Raw genomic sequence first — 15,210 nt, forward strand, 5'->3', positions numbered from 1 at the left:
CACCCTCTTCTGGCTTCTACTGGGAGCCCTACACATGTGACATATAGTCTCAAAGAAACACACATACAGCCGGGCGGCGGCGGTGGTGGTGGTGGTGGTGGTGGTGGTGGTGGTGGTGGTGGTGGTGCATGCCTTTAATCCCAGCACTCGGCAGGCAGAGCTAGGCGGATCTCTGAGTTCCAGGCCAGCCTGGTCTACAGAGTGAGTTCCAGGAAAGGCGCAAAGCTACACAGAGAAACCCTGTCTCAAAAAAAAAAAAAGAAAAAGAAAGAAAGAAAGAAAGGAGGAAAGAAGGAAAGAAAGAGAGAGAGAGAGAGAGAGAGAGAGAGAGAGAAAGAAAGAAAGAAAGAAAGAAAGAAAGAAAGAAAGAAAGAAAGAAAGAAAGAAAGAAAGAAAAGAAAGAAAGACACACACACATATAGGCCAGGTGGTGGTGGCCCATGCCTTTAATCCCAGCACTCAGGAGGCAGAGGCAGGAGGATCTCTGTTAGTTCAAGGACAGCCTGGTCTACAGAGTGAGATCCAGGAAACCCTGTCTGGAAAGAATTTCTTTATTTTATATGTATCAGTGTTTTGCCTGAACATGCATGTGCACCACATGTGTGCCTCGTGCCTGAGGTCAAAGGCGTTTGACTACTCGGATGTGAAGTTACTGATGGTTTTTACCACCATGTAGATAGATGCTGGAAAGTGATTCCAGGTCCTCCACAAGAGCAATGAGTGCTCCTAATCACTCAGCTATCTTTCTTGTCTCTAAAAATAAATCTAAAAAAAACCAACCAACCAAACAAACAAAAAACCCTGCACACACACAAAACAACAACAAAAAATTGACCTCTTACTCAAGACTGAATTCTAATTTTTATTTACTTTCTGGGATTTATCTTTTTAATCTAATTTTATAAATTAAGTACAATATCTGTATTAACTAATTTCTACTAAGAAGATTAAAGATAGCCAGATGTTTTGTTTTTCAACTATAATCTTAGCACTCCAAAGGCTATGGCAAAAGGCTACAAGTTCAAAGCCAGCCTGGATGATATTGCAAGACTTTGATTAAAAAAAAGTTTAAGGCTCTCAGAACCAGAGACCTTACTAAACGTAACTCAGAAACTACTAAGATTAGGCTTGTCTTTGACAAATGTACTAAAACAGACTTACTTAATCATTAGGGAGAATTGGTGCTTCCTAAACTATATGAGCTCTGTGTAAACTAATGTATGGAGACAACACTGGTCTCAAACTATAGACCTCATACTGGGGATCTTGACTCTTACTTCCAGAAGCTTGGGTCACAAACACACCCCACACTAGGCACAAGCCTTCCTGACAATCCATACCTTGCTTTGTGATTCAGGAGCTATGTTTCCTGACCTCCCCCATTCCATTCCTATTTTCAGTATCAGCTTTTTCTGAAAGGAAAAAGGGTATAAAGTAGATTTAAAGTCATGCTTATACTTAAATGGCAGATACTCAGTAGCTGTGGGACTTTTCTAAAACTGTTTCAATTTATAAAATGAGCATACTTAACTTGGCCTGGTCACTCATATCTATAATGCCAGCACTAGGAAGATAGGGCAGGAGGATCACTGAGAGCTGGAGGCCAGCACAGGCCACACGGTGAAACCTTATCTCAAAACAAATGAGCCAAGCATGATGATGCTTACCTAGGATCCCAGCATTCAAGAGGCTGGCCCAGAAAGATCAGGAGTTCAAGGCCAGCCCTAGCTATGAGAGACACTGTCTCAACTTACCCCCTCTCCCCCCAGAAACTATATATTTTATTAAACAGGACAATGAGAAACATCTAGATCCTAGATCAATATTTGGCCTATAATACGTACTTAATATTACTTCCATTTTCCTAAACTTCACAGGGGAAAATAGAGACTGTACTTTTACAAATATGCCACTCAAAAAAACTGTATCTGTCACAAGAATATGTAAAGAAAACTGATCGATAGGGCTGGGGACTTGTAGAACTGGTGAAGTGCTAGTCTAGCATACAAGAAGTCCTGGGTTCATTCAATCCCTAGCACCTATAAAACCCATAATCTCAGTACTCTGGATGTAGAAGGATTATCAGGAATTCATCATCCTTGGCTACATAATGAGTTTGAGACCAGCCTCTATGATACCTTGTCTCAAAAAAGTGGAAGGAAGGAGCTGGAGAGATGGCTCAACGGTTAAAAGCACTGGCTGCTCTTCCAGAGGAACCGGGTTCAATTCCCAGCATCTACATCACAGCTCATAACTGCCTCTAACTCCAGTTCCAGGGGATACAACACCTTCATGCAGACAAAACATGCAGGCAAAACACAAATTCCCATGAATTAAAAATAAATGATTAACAAAGTGGAAGGAGCCAGGCGTGATGGCACCCACCTTTAATCACAGCATTTGTTCTTAGCACTTGTCCTTAATCCTAGCAGAGGCAAGCAGATCTCTATGAGTTCGAGGCCAGCTTGGCCTACATAGTGAGTTCCAGGACAGCTAGGACAAAAAAGACCCTGCCTTAAAAAGAAGGAAACAAAGAACTAATTACAGAAAGTTATTCCCTAACCTCCACGGGTGTGCCTTGTACAACAAAACTGAATATGCACATGTGTGGAAAAAAGTTCTCTAGTGCCTGTGCCAGTATTGCTAACTATCCAGGAAGCTAAGGAAGGAGGATCATCTGGACCAGGAGTTCAAGACCAGCCTGGGCAACACAGTAAGATCCAATCTCACTATTAATTACTTTAGAATTTTTTTTTCTTTTTCTTTTCTTTCTTTTTTCTTTTTTTTTAGATTTATGTATTATGTATAGAGTGTTCTGTCTGGAGGCCAGAAGAGGGCACCAGATCTCATTACAGATGGTTCTGAGCCACGATGTGGTTGCTGGGAATTGAACTCAGGACCCCAGGAAGAGAAGCCAACGCTCTTAACCACTGAGCCATCTTTCCAGCCCTACTTTAGAATTTTTAACTAGCTAGCATAAAGATCTGGATTCAACCACCAACACTGCCAAAATAAATTAAAAATTACATGTATGTGCATGCACACCAGCACAAGTGTTTCAACTTTTAAAACTTTTAAAAGATGCATAAAAGAGCAATCTACAACCTCTTCAGAGTCTCCTTCACAAACACAAATTTAGAGGATAGCCATGTGTTACCATAAAATGTAGAATGTCTCTGTTTAATACCTAAACTGTGTACAATGTTCCCTTTGACAAGGTTTCAGGAACCATGAAATTCCAACACTTCCCTTCCAGTGCTGCAACTAAGGCATGCACCACCATTCCTGACTTAAACACAGGAATCCTCAGGCTGGTGAAGCTCTAAAACAAGCCGGGCATGCTGGTACTCATCTGTAATCCCAGCACTTTGGGAGGCTGAGGCAGGAAGACTACCCCAGGTTTCAGGTCAGTATGTACTACACAGTGAATTCCAGGCTAGCCTTGACTATAAAGTGAGACTCAGAGGTTAAGAACACTGACTGCTCTTCCAGAGTTCCTGAGTTCAATTCCCAGCAACCACATGATGGCTCACAACCATCTGTAATGAGATCTGGTGCCCTCTTCTGGTCATACATGTTGTATACATAATAAATAAATAAATAAATCTTTAAAAAAATGATAAAAACTTTAAGATTAAAACCCATAGAAGAAGATTAAAAAGCACAGACACTAGAGTCTAGTAGTACTAATATATACAATGCGTATTAGATGCTAGTGTCCTATACTGGAAAACAGATTAGTAAGATGAACGTAACCCAGTTTATAATGTTTATAACAGGCCTGAAATTGATTACCTCTAATTCAGTTAAAACATCTAAATATGGAGCTAGAGATGGTTTGGTGAAAAAAGTGCTTGCCACTAGCCTGGTGACCTGAGTCTGATCTCTGGGATCCATGGAGTGGAAGGAGAGAACCTACTCTAGCAAGCTATGCCCTAACACACATGCATGCAGGCACACAGTGCAATAAACAAATATAATTAAAAAAAAGTCTAGGGGCTGGAGAGACGGCTCAGCGGTTAAGAGCACTACCTGCTCTTCCAGAGGTTCTGAGTGAGTTCAATTCCCAGCAACCATATGGCAGCTCACAACCACTTATAATGGGGTCTGATGCTCTCTTCTGGCATGCACGCATACATGCAGATAAAGCACTCATAAAATACATACATAAGTAGCCGGGCGGTGGTGGCGCACGCCTTTAATCCCAGCACTCGGGAGGCAGAGGCAGGCGGATCTCTGTGAGTTCGAGGCCAGTCTGGTCTCCATAGCGAGTTCCAGGAAAGGCGCAAAGCTACACAGAGAAACCCTGTCTCGAAAAACCAAAAAAAAAAAAAAAAAAAAATACATACATAAGTAAAAGAAAAAAAAAGTCTGGCAAGATGGGCCTGTGAGGATAGGCCCAAGGCCAAGCCTGACACTGAGTCTAGTCCCTATGGCCCACATGGTAGAGAGAACCAACTCCCACAAGTTGTCCTCTGACCTCCATATGCATACGTACCCCCCCACACTGTAATAGATAAATGTACTTTTTTAAACATTTAACGTATCTAAAGATGGATCCAGGCAGGAGCATCGATGTGTGCTTGTAATACCAGCACTCAGGAAGCAAGGACAGGAGGATTGCCACATCTAAAGCCAGTCTGAGCTACAGGGCAAGACCCAATCACAAAACCAAACATAACGGAACACAACCCAAATGAAGTACTTTTACACAAAAGTAACTGAAAATCCTTATTCTCAAGAAGACCAAAGCAATATTCAGGACAGTCACGTTCTTGATTTTGTTCAAGAAGGGAGTGTACAATGCCAGGTATAGTAGCTAACTCCTGCAATCCCAACACAGAACTTGGCTGGCTGAACCAGGATGACTGGTGTGAGTTAGTAAAAGAAACCCTTCCCTCTGCCACCCTTCAAAAAGGCCCAGTGACATGGCTTAGTGGGTAAAGGCACTGGCCACTAAGCCTGATGGCCTGAGTTCAGTTTTCTTTCTTCCTCCCCCTGCCTGCCCCCCCCTTTTTTTTTTTGGTTTTCTGAGACAGGGTTTCTCTGTGTAGCTTTGGAGCCTTTCCTGGGAGTTCAGTTTTCAAAACCCACATAGAAGAAGAGAACTGCCTCCCAAAAGTTGTCCTCTGACCTTCACATGTACACTGTGGCATACATGTACCACCAAACAATCACACACACATATATATGCACATAAATAAAAGTAAATCTTTAAAAATAAATAAATAAATAAATAAATAAATAAATAAATAAATAAATAAATAAATAAGGGTCTAGAGAGATTACTCAGCAGTTAAGAACACTGGCTGCTCTTCCAAAAGACACAGCTTCAATTCCCTGCCCCCACAGATGAGCTCACAACCACCCGTAACTCCAGTCTCAGAGGATCCAATGCCCTCTTCTGGTCTCTGTGGGCACCATGCATGCATGTGGGGCACTGACATGCGTGCAGGCAAAAGACTTAACACATAAAATAAGTAATAGTAAATTTTAAATAATAATAATAAAAATTACCTAAGACAGAAAGTCACAAAAAATATAAGGCACAGTATGGTCCCTGGCCTAAAGGTCTCAAGCAGTTAAAAGGAGCAAGTTTTTAGTTTTTTTTTTTTTTTTTTTTTTTGGGGGGGGGGAGGTTTGTGTTGGGAAATAAGCTTAAAAGGCAGAAACAATGTCCTTTTGAGACAGAGTCTCATTATGAACTAAAGGTAATTTACCAGCTTCAGCTGCAGCTTCCTGAATTCTGAGATTATAGACATGGGCCACCATGCAGAGCCAAAAATAATATCCTAGTAACTCAGTAAATATGTTAGCTGTCTAATTCTACTGTTTTATCTTTCTAAACAGGATGAGTTCTGAAATAGTATCAGACTCCATTCATATTTCCCAAGACTGGAACTTTTAGTTTACAATCAAAACAAAACAGCCAAACCAACAAATAATGTAGACAATGTAACAAAGGAAGTTTAGGCACCACTTCTGAGCTAAACCTACTAAGGAAACACATCTCACAGCAATATAATAATTCAATTTCAAGGCCATAAAACGTTATAAAATTATTTTCAGAAATGCATCCAGTCTAACGGTCACAAAATACAATCAAGTCATTGTTTTGTTCTGAATTAATTATATCCTCTGATTCTATGATATATAATGGTGCAAAATGTTTTTCACAGGCTGGGCTCTCTCCTTCAGATGACAGATATTTTATCAACATTACTTTTCTGCAGGTCTTTATTTTTAACAGTAACAATTATCTGCCATATACAATAAAGATTTTTAATAAGTATTTACAATATTATAATGAACACAAGGAAAGATAAATTAATAATAAAACTCAAATACAAAAAGGAATATCCAGCTTACAAAATGCAATTTGATATCTTGGCACAGAGAACTTTATTTTAGAGTCAACATGCCCTATCCTCAACCTATCCAGTGTCCACTACCTACACTGGAGCCCCAAGGAGTATGGTGTCACCTGTAAAAAGCCTTGCATGGGCTGAAATAACATTTCAACTTTTGACCCAAAAAAAAAAAAAAAAGGCTTAACGAGATCATGTTTAAAATTTAGTGAATGGTTGTATGTTCAATATGTTAAGAGTCCTAATTTCAAATAAGAATGAAAATTTATAATAACGTGTGAGCCTAGAATTATCTACAGTAAAAGTATGATACCAAGAAGGCATTATCATTTTTATCAAAGTAAAAGGGCTTTCTTCTATAATTAATCATAGCAAAGACTTAGAACAGTGAAAAACATGTTACAAATTACCTAAAAGTACCATTACTATGGTCTATTCTAGGTCAAATCATGTGTTAATTGGAGTAAGTTACATGACAAAATCCAGCATAATACCTGCACAATGCTGAATGTGATAATAAGAAATAAAGCTATTTATAAAACTAACTTGACCCTTAATTTCTGTTTTGTTTTTTGAGATAAGGTCTCTCTGTGTAACAGCTCTGGCTGTCCTGAAACTTGCTCTGTAGACCAGACTGGCCTCACAGAGATCCGCCTGCCTCTAATTCCCAAGCACTGGGATTAAAGGCGTGTGCCACCACTGCCTGGCTTTGACGTTTAATCTTTAAAAGATTTTTTACTAGCTATTTTTAAAAAGTCAACAATGTGAATATACTTAACACTGCTAAACTACACCCTTAAAATAGCCAAGTAAAGCCACCCAAGCAGGCAGAGGCAGAGGCCATGGCTACATAATGAGCCCTGTTTCCAAAGAACAAACCAACAAAAGCAGAAAGTTACACAGAGAAGCGTTGGGTGTAGCTCTACAGCAGTGCACAGACACAGGATATACAAAGTCCTGGGGTAGATATTCAGAACACAAAGCAAAGAAGGGGAAAGAAGGGAAAAGATAAATTAGTCATATGATTTATCACAACTGGACTAGAAAAGAGGCTAGGCGTGGTGGCAAAAATATGTAATTCCTATAATTAACAGGCTAAGGCTGTGGAGTCATACAGTTCAGGGCCAGCCTGGACTAAAAGGAGGCCCTGGTCCATCCTCACCCCAACCCAATAAGAAAACAAACAAGGAACACATAAAAGCTGTAATCTCAGAATTCAAGAGACAGAGGCAGGAGGATCAGTACAAAAATCAAGGCCAGCCTGGTCTACATTTCAAGTTTCAGGCCTGTCTCAAGAAAATAGAACATAACTAAACTAAACTGCAAATAAGCTCTCAATTTCCCTTGTACTTTTAAGTAAAGGTATTTATGAGTTCCTGTGGGTTCACTACGTGCATGTTACCATGGAGCTGGAACTATAGCACCAATAAAACTTAATTCATTTTTCTCAAAGACCACACTGAGTATGGTACTGTACACCTATACTCCCAATACCTGGGGATATGAGGCAAGAGAACCATGGAATTTTGAAGCTACCCTGAGTAATACCTATTTCAACAAAACAAAATAAACAAAATACAAAACTCAGACCCCAAAGACCTTCTTTTCAAGAAAGTAATAATTTAAAGAAAATCAAAATTCAATAGAGTTCTTTTTTAAAAACTGAGATTGCAGGGTGGTGGTAGTACACACCTTTAATCCCAGCACTCAGGAGGCAGAGGTAGGTGGATCTCTGAGTTTGAGGACAGCCTAGTCTACAGAGCAAGTTTCAGGATAGCCAGGACTACACAGAGAAACCTTGTCCCCACCCCCCCAAATAAAGGAATAAAAATAAGAATTTTAAAAGCAGGGCTAGGGATATAGCTCATTGGTAGAATGTTTGCCCAGCATGCCTGAAGCCTCCAGTTTAATCCATAACACAAACAAACCAATAGTTGTTTGTTAGTGGTGTTTTGGTTTAGTTTTTGAGACAGTCTCACCAGGTAGCCCAGGATGACCTCAAATTTCTGCTTCCATCTCCCAAGTGCTAGAATTATAAGTGTGCACTACCTCAGGTGCCTGGCAAAAGCAAGTTTTACTAAATGGAAGAGTCTAGCACTCCCTGTTCTCTTGCTTATCTTAACACACTGATTGGATTTCAGCATTCATGTAAAGAGCCATTTCCAAACTTCAAAAGATTCTTATTGGCACAATTATCTTTAAACCTCCCTTTATATAAGGCCCTTTATGGTCAAAAGCAGTTTCCCCTGCTTCTGAGATAGCATTTACATCAAATCTGCAACCATCAATAGTTTCAAACCAGCAAGAACTAAAATGTAAATTCGGGGGCTGGAGAGATGGCTCAGAGGTTAAGAGCACTGGCTGTTATTCCAAAGGTCCTGAGTTCAATTCCCAGCAACCACATGGTGGCTCACAAGCATCTGTAATGAGATCTGGTGCCCTCTTCTGGCCTGCAGGGCATGCAGGCAGAACACTGTATACATAAATAAATAAATCTTTAAAAAAAAAATGTAAATTCGGTTGGTTGCTTTCCAAAGAGCAAGAGCTCAGAGGAAGACATGTTAGTATTTTGGGTTTTATCGAATGACTGGTACAGTTTAAAGGAAAAGTACAACAGAACTTTAAATCATGTATTTTCCAGAGCTTGATCTAAATCTGAGAAATGGCCTCTGCTTGGACAGTCCTAGGAAATATCTTCTTTATTTTACATTTCATGCAGGTTAAATTTCCTCTCTACCACTACATCCACTCTGATCACAAAGCAAAAGAGCCACAGGAAAACTACTGGCTTCTGGGAGAGCTTAGAAGGACCCAAGTTAAACCTGCTGCTGAAGAACCTCACACTCAGTAGGCACATAAAGCACCATGGAAGGCATGGAGAGACCACTCTGAGTGACAGATTTCCTTCCAGCATAGTCATCACCACACACACACAAAATGCAAACAGCTTGGGCCATCCACACTATGGATGTTTGTTATGTTTTAATGACACAGCAACTTATGCTCACCAATTATTGGCAAATATGGAGGCTATATATATAATGACTTAAGATAAGGTTGTAGGAAAAACAGACTATTCTAGTCGGGAAGAAGATGGGGAAAAGCCGGAATTCTGTTTAAAGGACAACAAATATATCTAGGAACAAGATTTGTTTCACAAACATTGTTTCATTCATTTTGGTAAATTTAAAAAACTTACCCTGAAGAGATTTTCCCAATCCCTGGCCCAGCTTCCACCCATGTTTCTGGAGTAAGCGGTGTCCAATATTATCCTGACAGACAGAACAGAGAGACAAACCAAAAATATTCCAATAATATATTCTTCCCTTCCTAAGTGACATTAAAATAGGTGATGACAAGAGATAATTCTACATATATGCATGCAAAAAAGGTGCTAATAAAAGGGTAAATGTGCCCAGTAAAAGGGACATTAATGTAAAAAGAAATGCTGGCTAGTATTTTATATGGGAAGAACATATGGGGAAAGGGTCCTTTCTGATAGTGTGCTGGGCAACTTCTGTACATAACACTTTAAAATGAGAAAGGGGGGGAGGAAAAAGGGGGAGAATCCACTTATGAAGTTTTAAAACTAACATTAAAAAGCATAAAATCAAGGTATTTATACAATCATATCCACCACCTAGACAGCACCACTTTAAGATTTTTTAAAAGAAAAGAAAAGAAAATCTGCATTGTGTTTAGTTATTTTGTTTATGTGTCAGGCTTTCATGATATAAAGTAAGTTGTAAGTGTAAGGCTACCCCAGCACGAGAAATGGAGACAACCACCAAATCCAGGCTAGGCTTGATTGGCTTTAATATCTATAACATATAAATATAACCAGCATGCAGCCAATATTAAACTGAAAACATTGAGGTTAGTAAAACAAGAAGTTAAATTGAAAAACAAAAAATAAAATGAGCTCAAGCACAGACTGAGTGATGCATTTCAACGTGTAGTCTAACAAAAATGCTAAGATGTTAGAATGAAACAGGCCTAGCAATAAGTCAACAGTAAAGAACCATTAGTGCATGTGGGGTCAACATACATAATGTCTCATCTGGAAACAGTATTTCAATGTAAATAATATGAAAGATACTAGAAACAACAATTAAATGTCAGCTACTGTGTGGAGAGAACTTCCATAGCCCTCTGTTTAATACTCTACTTTAAAACTACTGTGAAGTAACAAGACCAAGCTAAAGAACTACTGAATAGGAAAAACATGCTACCAATCCAGAAAAAAGCTAAAGGCTAAGCTATAGCTCAGAGGAAGAACAGTTGCCTAACATGCACCAGGCTGAGCCCAATCCCCAGCACCACACACACATTAAAATAAACCAAAAAAAAAAAAAAAACTTCAATATGTATTTCATGTAATTTATAAAAGTAATCTAATATTCTCATCTGGAATTAATTTTACTATACCTGAAATCAATTAATAAAGACTCATAAATTATCTACTTGCTTTTCTTTCTTTTTTTTTTTTTTTTGCTCCCTTCAGTTTTTGGTGACAAGGTTTCTCTCTGTAGCTCTAGCTGTCCTAGAACTCACTCTGTAGACCAGGCTGGGCCTGAACTCACAGAGATCCACCAGCCTCTGTCTCCCAAGTGCTGGGATTAAAGGCATGCACCACCACCACTCAGCTTGTTTTTGTTTTTCCTCAAGAACAATTTCCTTCCACAAGTTTAGGACAACATGCAGTTGAGTGATAGCTATTTTACTGGTGGAAGTGAGAGAACAGACTTTCTCAGCAGGATCTCATCAGCTTAGGCCTGTCTTAGACTTGCTATATACCCAAGGATGACCTTAAACATCTGATCTTCCTGCCTCTACTTCCCTAGAGCTGAGATTACAGATATGCACCACCATACCTGCTTTATATAATGCTGGAAAGACTGAGCCTAAAGCTTCATGCACACTAGGCAAACACTCCACCAACTGAATGGTTGGTAGCCCCCCCCCCCAAAAAAAAATACTTCTTTTGTGGTTTTGCTTTTTCTAGACAGGTCTCCCTATGTAGCCTACCAGGCTAGCCTGGAACTTCTGATAATCCTGCCTCAGCCTTCCCAGGACACCACCATGCCTGGAGTACTTAATTTTATGGGGCTCCAAGGTGTTTTGAAAAAACAAAAGGTACTACAGTGATATATGGTACCCCCCCCACATATATGGTATATTAAAAGGTCACTAGAAATTATTTTTGCTAAAAATTGAAAGATTTAGGAAACACAAGGCTGTATGCAATCCCAAGTGATGCTCACATTATTAAATATCACAAAACTTCACTGAACACTGTTTCTGTTCTTCTCTCCTACACTGCTAAGAAAAGCATCATCTCACCCAATACTGAATATGCCTAACTATTTATAAATAACTTCATTATTTTTAAAAAAAAGGGCCAATCACATTGAATCATCTATAATCCCAGGGATTATATAGCAAGTCTAAGACAGGGAGTAGAGGCAGAACTCAAGTAGTAGATAGTGAGTTCAAGGTCACCCTTGGCTATATAACAAATCTGAAACTAACCTGGGCTAAATGAGACAAAACAACAAAAAAGTCCTAGGGATTTAGTGTAGCTGTACAATACTTGCCCAGCAGTGTGAGGCCCAGGTCTGAGCCACACTACTTCAAAATTTTTAATTAAAAAATAAAACAAAATTATATGAAAGCTGAGCACAGCAAAAAAAAAAAAAAAAAAGCTCTCATTTTTCCTACTATCAAAAAAATGTATCTAAGTATGAGTGAACCCCTAGAAATGACGAGGACAGCTAAATGATTCTTAGAGTGTGTTGCTGAGCTTGAGGTGGTGGCACACTCATAATTCTAGCAACAAGGAGTCTAAGGCAGGAGGATCACCTTGAGTCTAATGACAGCCATGACTAAACGGCGAGTTCTTATCTCAAAAACACTGGATAACTAAACCACTTCAGCTCGTCACTGTTTACTCTCTGGCTGCACTAATGCTGTAACTGTATCTGGCACAAAGATTTATGTATTAAATAATGCTGACAAAAATTGTTGTCCCTCCCCCATTTGTCGTTTTAGTGTTTTTATTTCTACTTCAATCTCTGGCCACGTGAGATGAGACATTATGCTGACTGGGTTATATTATGAATGCACTAAAATAAACAGACAGATGAAGCAGTACGCTATTTCCAAAAGCAGTGCAAGTGGAGTGAAAGCATTTCCATACGAACCTGGCTTTAAAAACTGGGCTGTCAAAAGAACAGTTAAATGTAACACAAAGTAAGAAACTGTCCGATCACTAATGGTCGCTTTATTTTTTTTATCTTTTTTTTTTTGTATTGTTTTCAATTCACTGCTTGCAAGTAATGTATTTATTAAAGAAGACTGAAAGCATAAGTAAAATCACAAGTCAAGAGCAGCTGAGAGATTCAAGAGCAGTGTGTTGTGACTGACACAGTGAAAGGAAAAGCCAATGTTAAAGGGAGAAAAAGAAAAGTTCAGGTCATACACATTAGCACTTTGACAACACCACTCAAGAGGCTGACTGTCACCTCTGAGGAAAGCTACTGTATGGAATGCTAGTGGTATTACTCTTCTAAAACCTAATGTTAAACTGCTCTAACTAAAGACTCTTTTCTCGACTTTGCTGAGTAGGAGCAGAGAATGGAATGTTCGAGGCTATGAACTATCGAACATGCCACTGAGGCCTTCTGACTAAAATAGGCAACAACAAAGCTGTAGACATGCCTCCTCACCAGCCTCGAGTAAATGAGTAACTAATAAAGAAATCTGGGCCTCTCCTATCATTTCAAACTGCCTGCTTTTGGAACAAAGGCTGCTGTGTGGCTCAGCAGGATTCAGTACAATCTCCTACCAAAAAGGAAGAGGGGGAAAAAAAGCAAGTGGTGGCTATGATGGAGAAACATTTTATACCTGTAAGAAATTGACAAAGAATAAGTTTTTTTTTTTTTAAATTGGTGCGTGCGTACGTGCGTGCGTGCGTGTCTGTGCACGCATGTTCCTGAGTAGGTCAGGGGTGTCAGATACCCAGGAGCTGGAGTTAACAGGCACCTAAGAGCTTCCCTGATGTGGGTGTGAAGAATCAACTTGGTCCTCTGCAAGAACAATACTCACTCTTAACCACTTGGTCATTTCTCCAGCCCACAGAACAAATTTAAAAAGAAAAGAAGGAAGAGAAGTAAGGCCAGGTGTGGTAGCACACACTTATTCTCTCTCAGCACTTGGGAAGCAAAAGCACCCAGATCTCTTCAGTTCAAGTATAGCCTGATCTACAGGACATGTCCTGTTCCAAAGACAGCCAAGGCTACATAAGGAGACCCCGTCTCAATAAAACAAAATAAAGTAATAGACAAATTGAAGGAAGGAAAAAAAAATTAAAAGCCCCAGGGGACCTGAGAATGATGGATACAAGGAAAACACAACAAAACGCTTTTATAAAAAAATAAGACTTGTCCATCTCTGAACTATAGAAATTTTCACCATCAATAAACAAGAGGCTCAATTACTATCCTGCAGAAAACAAGTAATGTATTTTATTTAGGACTGTGATTCTGTGGTTTTCTCATGATAGAGTCTCATGGCTATAATGGTAGATTGACATAAAAACTTAAACTTTCAACAGGTAATAGTGACAGAAAATAGAAAATGAGCATTAAATATAATTCTAAAATTGTTAACTACTGGAAAAAAATCAGCAACTCTTTACTATTTTGTCACTACAATAATTACAAAAGTATTTTTAAGTAATAAAAATAAAATACATAAGGCCAGACATGGTGGCACATATCTGCAATTCCAGCACTTGAGAGACAAACACCCACCTAGTCTACTCAGTGAGTTCCAGGACTGCAGTATGGATTAGACTTAAAAAGAATAAGAGCCGGAGGTGGCAGCGCACACCTTTAGTCCCAGCACTTGGGAAACAGAGACAGGAGGATCTCTGAGTTTGAGGCCAGCCTGGTCTACAGAGCTAGTTCTAAAATAGCCAAGGTTACACAGAGAAACCTGTCTAGGAAAAAAAAAAAAAAAAAAAAAGTAAGAGGAAAGCCAGGCACGGTGGCTCACCATTTTTATTCCAGGAATTGGAGACAGAGGCAGGTGGATCTCTGAGTTCAAGGCCAGCCTGACATCAGTTCCAGGACAGTCAGAGCTACATAATAGGGAGATTTGTTTCAAAAAACAAAAAACGAAAGAAAGAAGAAGAAAAAGAAACAAAGAAAAGGCTATGGGGTATAATGTCATGTGTCTATAATCCCACTGAGAGATGAAAGGAAGATCAGAGATCCAAATCATCCTCTGAAGCCAGTATAGGCTACAAGAAATTGTCTCAACAAGATAGCCACGTGGGATAGTTCACACTGAAATCCTAGAACTTGAGAGGTTAGACCAGTATTGCCATGATTTAAAAGCCATCTTGAGCTGTACTGGCATGGACAACAGGGAGACACTGTCCAAAAAGAGAGAAAAGAAAAGAAAAAAGTTAATAATGTTTACATACGAGTTTTGAATTTATTTTACAAAAACAAATTTTAATCTTCTTTGTTAGTCTTTTCAAATAATGCAATTTACAATCACAAAGATGTATGGTGGTAATAGGCTAGGCTGTTTACAATTTAAATGTACATGTAAGAATTACAAGGAAGGGGCTGGAGAGATGGCTCAGAGGTTAAGAGCACTGGCTGCTCTTCCAGAGGACTTGAGTTCAATTCCCAGCACCCACATGGCAGCTCACAACTGTCTGTAACTCCAAGATCTGATACCCTCACAGAGACATACATGCAGGCAAAACACCAATGTACATTAAAAAAAAAAAAAAAAAGGAATTTCTACTTTAAGCTAAGAAATAAGT

General features: G+C 39.2%; 1 protein-coding gene across 14 annotated transcripts in view; it reads right to left on the minus strand.

Annotated features, from left to right (window-relative positions):
• Positions 1-15,210, minus strand: part of Gpatch8 (G-patch domain containing 8) — an 86,076-nt gene that overhangs the window by 47,999 nt on the left and 22,867 nt on the right. For 6 of the 14 annotated variants that reach the window (XM_076543440.1, XM_015995376.3, XM_015995405.3 and 3 more), the window contains 2 exons: positions 12,572-12,589; positions 9,568-9,640 (listed from right to left, as the gene is read on the minus strand). The exons of 1 other annotated variant lie outside the window; for it this stretch is intronic. Coding sequence is in view for 1 of the 13 variants with exons in the window: in XM_006970586.4 (XP_006970648.1) it covers positions 9,568-9,640 (73 nt within the window). In the remaining 12 variants the exon portion in view is untranslated. Of the gene's footprint in view, positions 1-1,340; positions 1,413-9,567; positions 9,641-12,571; positions 12,590-15,210 lie in introns of all 14 variants that reach the window. 7 more of the 14 variants (XM_006970586.4, XM_076543439.1, XM_076543438.1 and 4 more) reach the window with 3 other exon arrangements.

Source organism: Peromyscus maniculatus, chromosome 8 (genome assembly GCF_049852395.1).
Source record: "Peromyscus maniculatus bairdii isolate BWxNUB_F1_BW_parent chromosome 8, HU_Pman_BW_mat_3.1, whole genome shotgun sequence".
Lineage (NCBI taxonomy): Eukaryota > Metazoa > Chordata > Mammalia > Rodentia > Cricetidae > Peromyscus > Peromyscus maniculatus.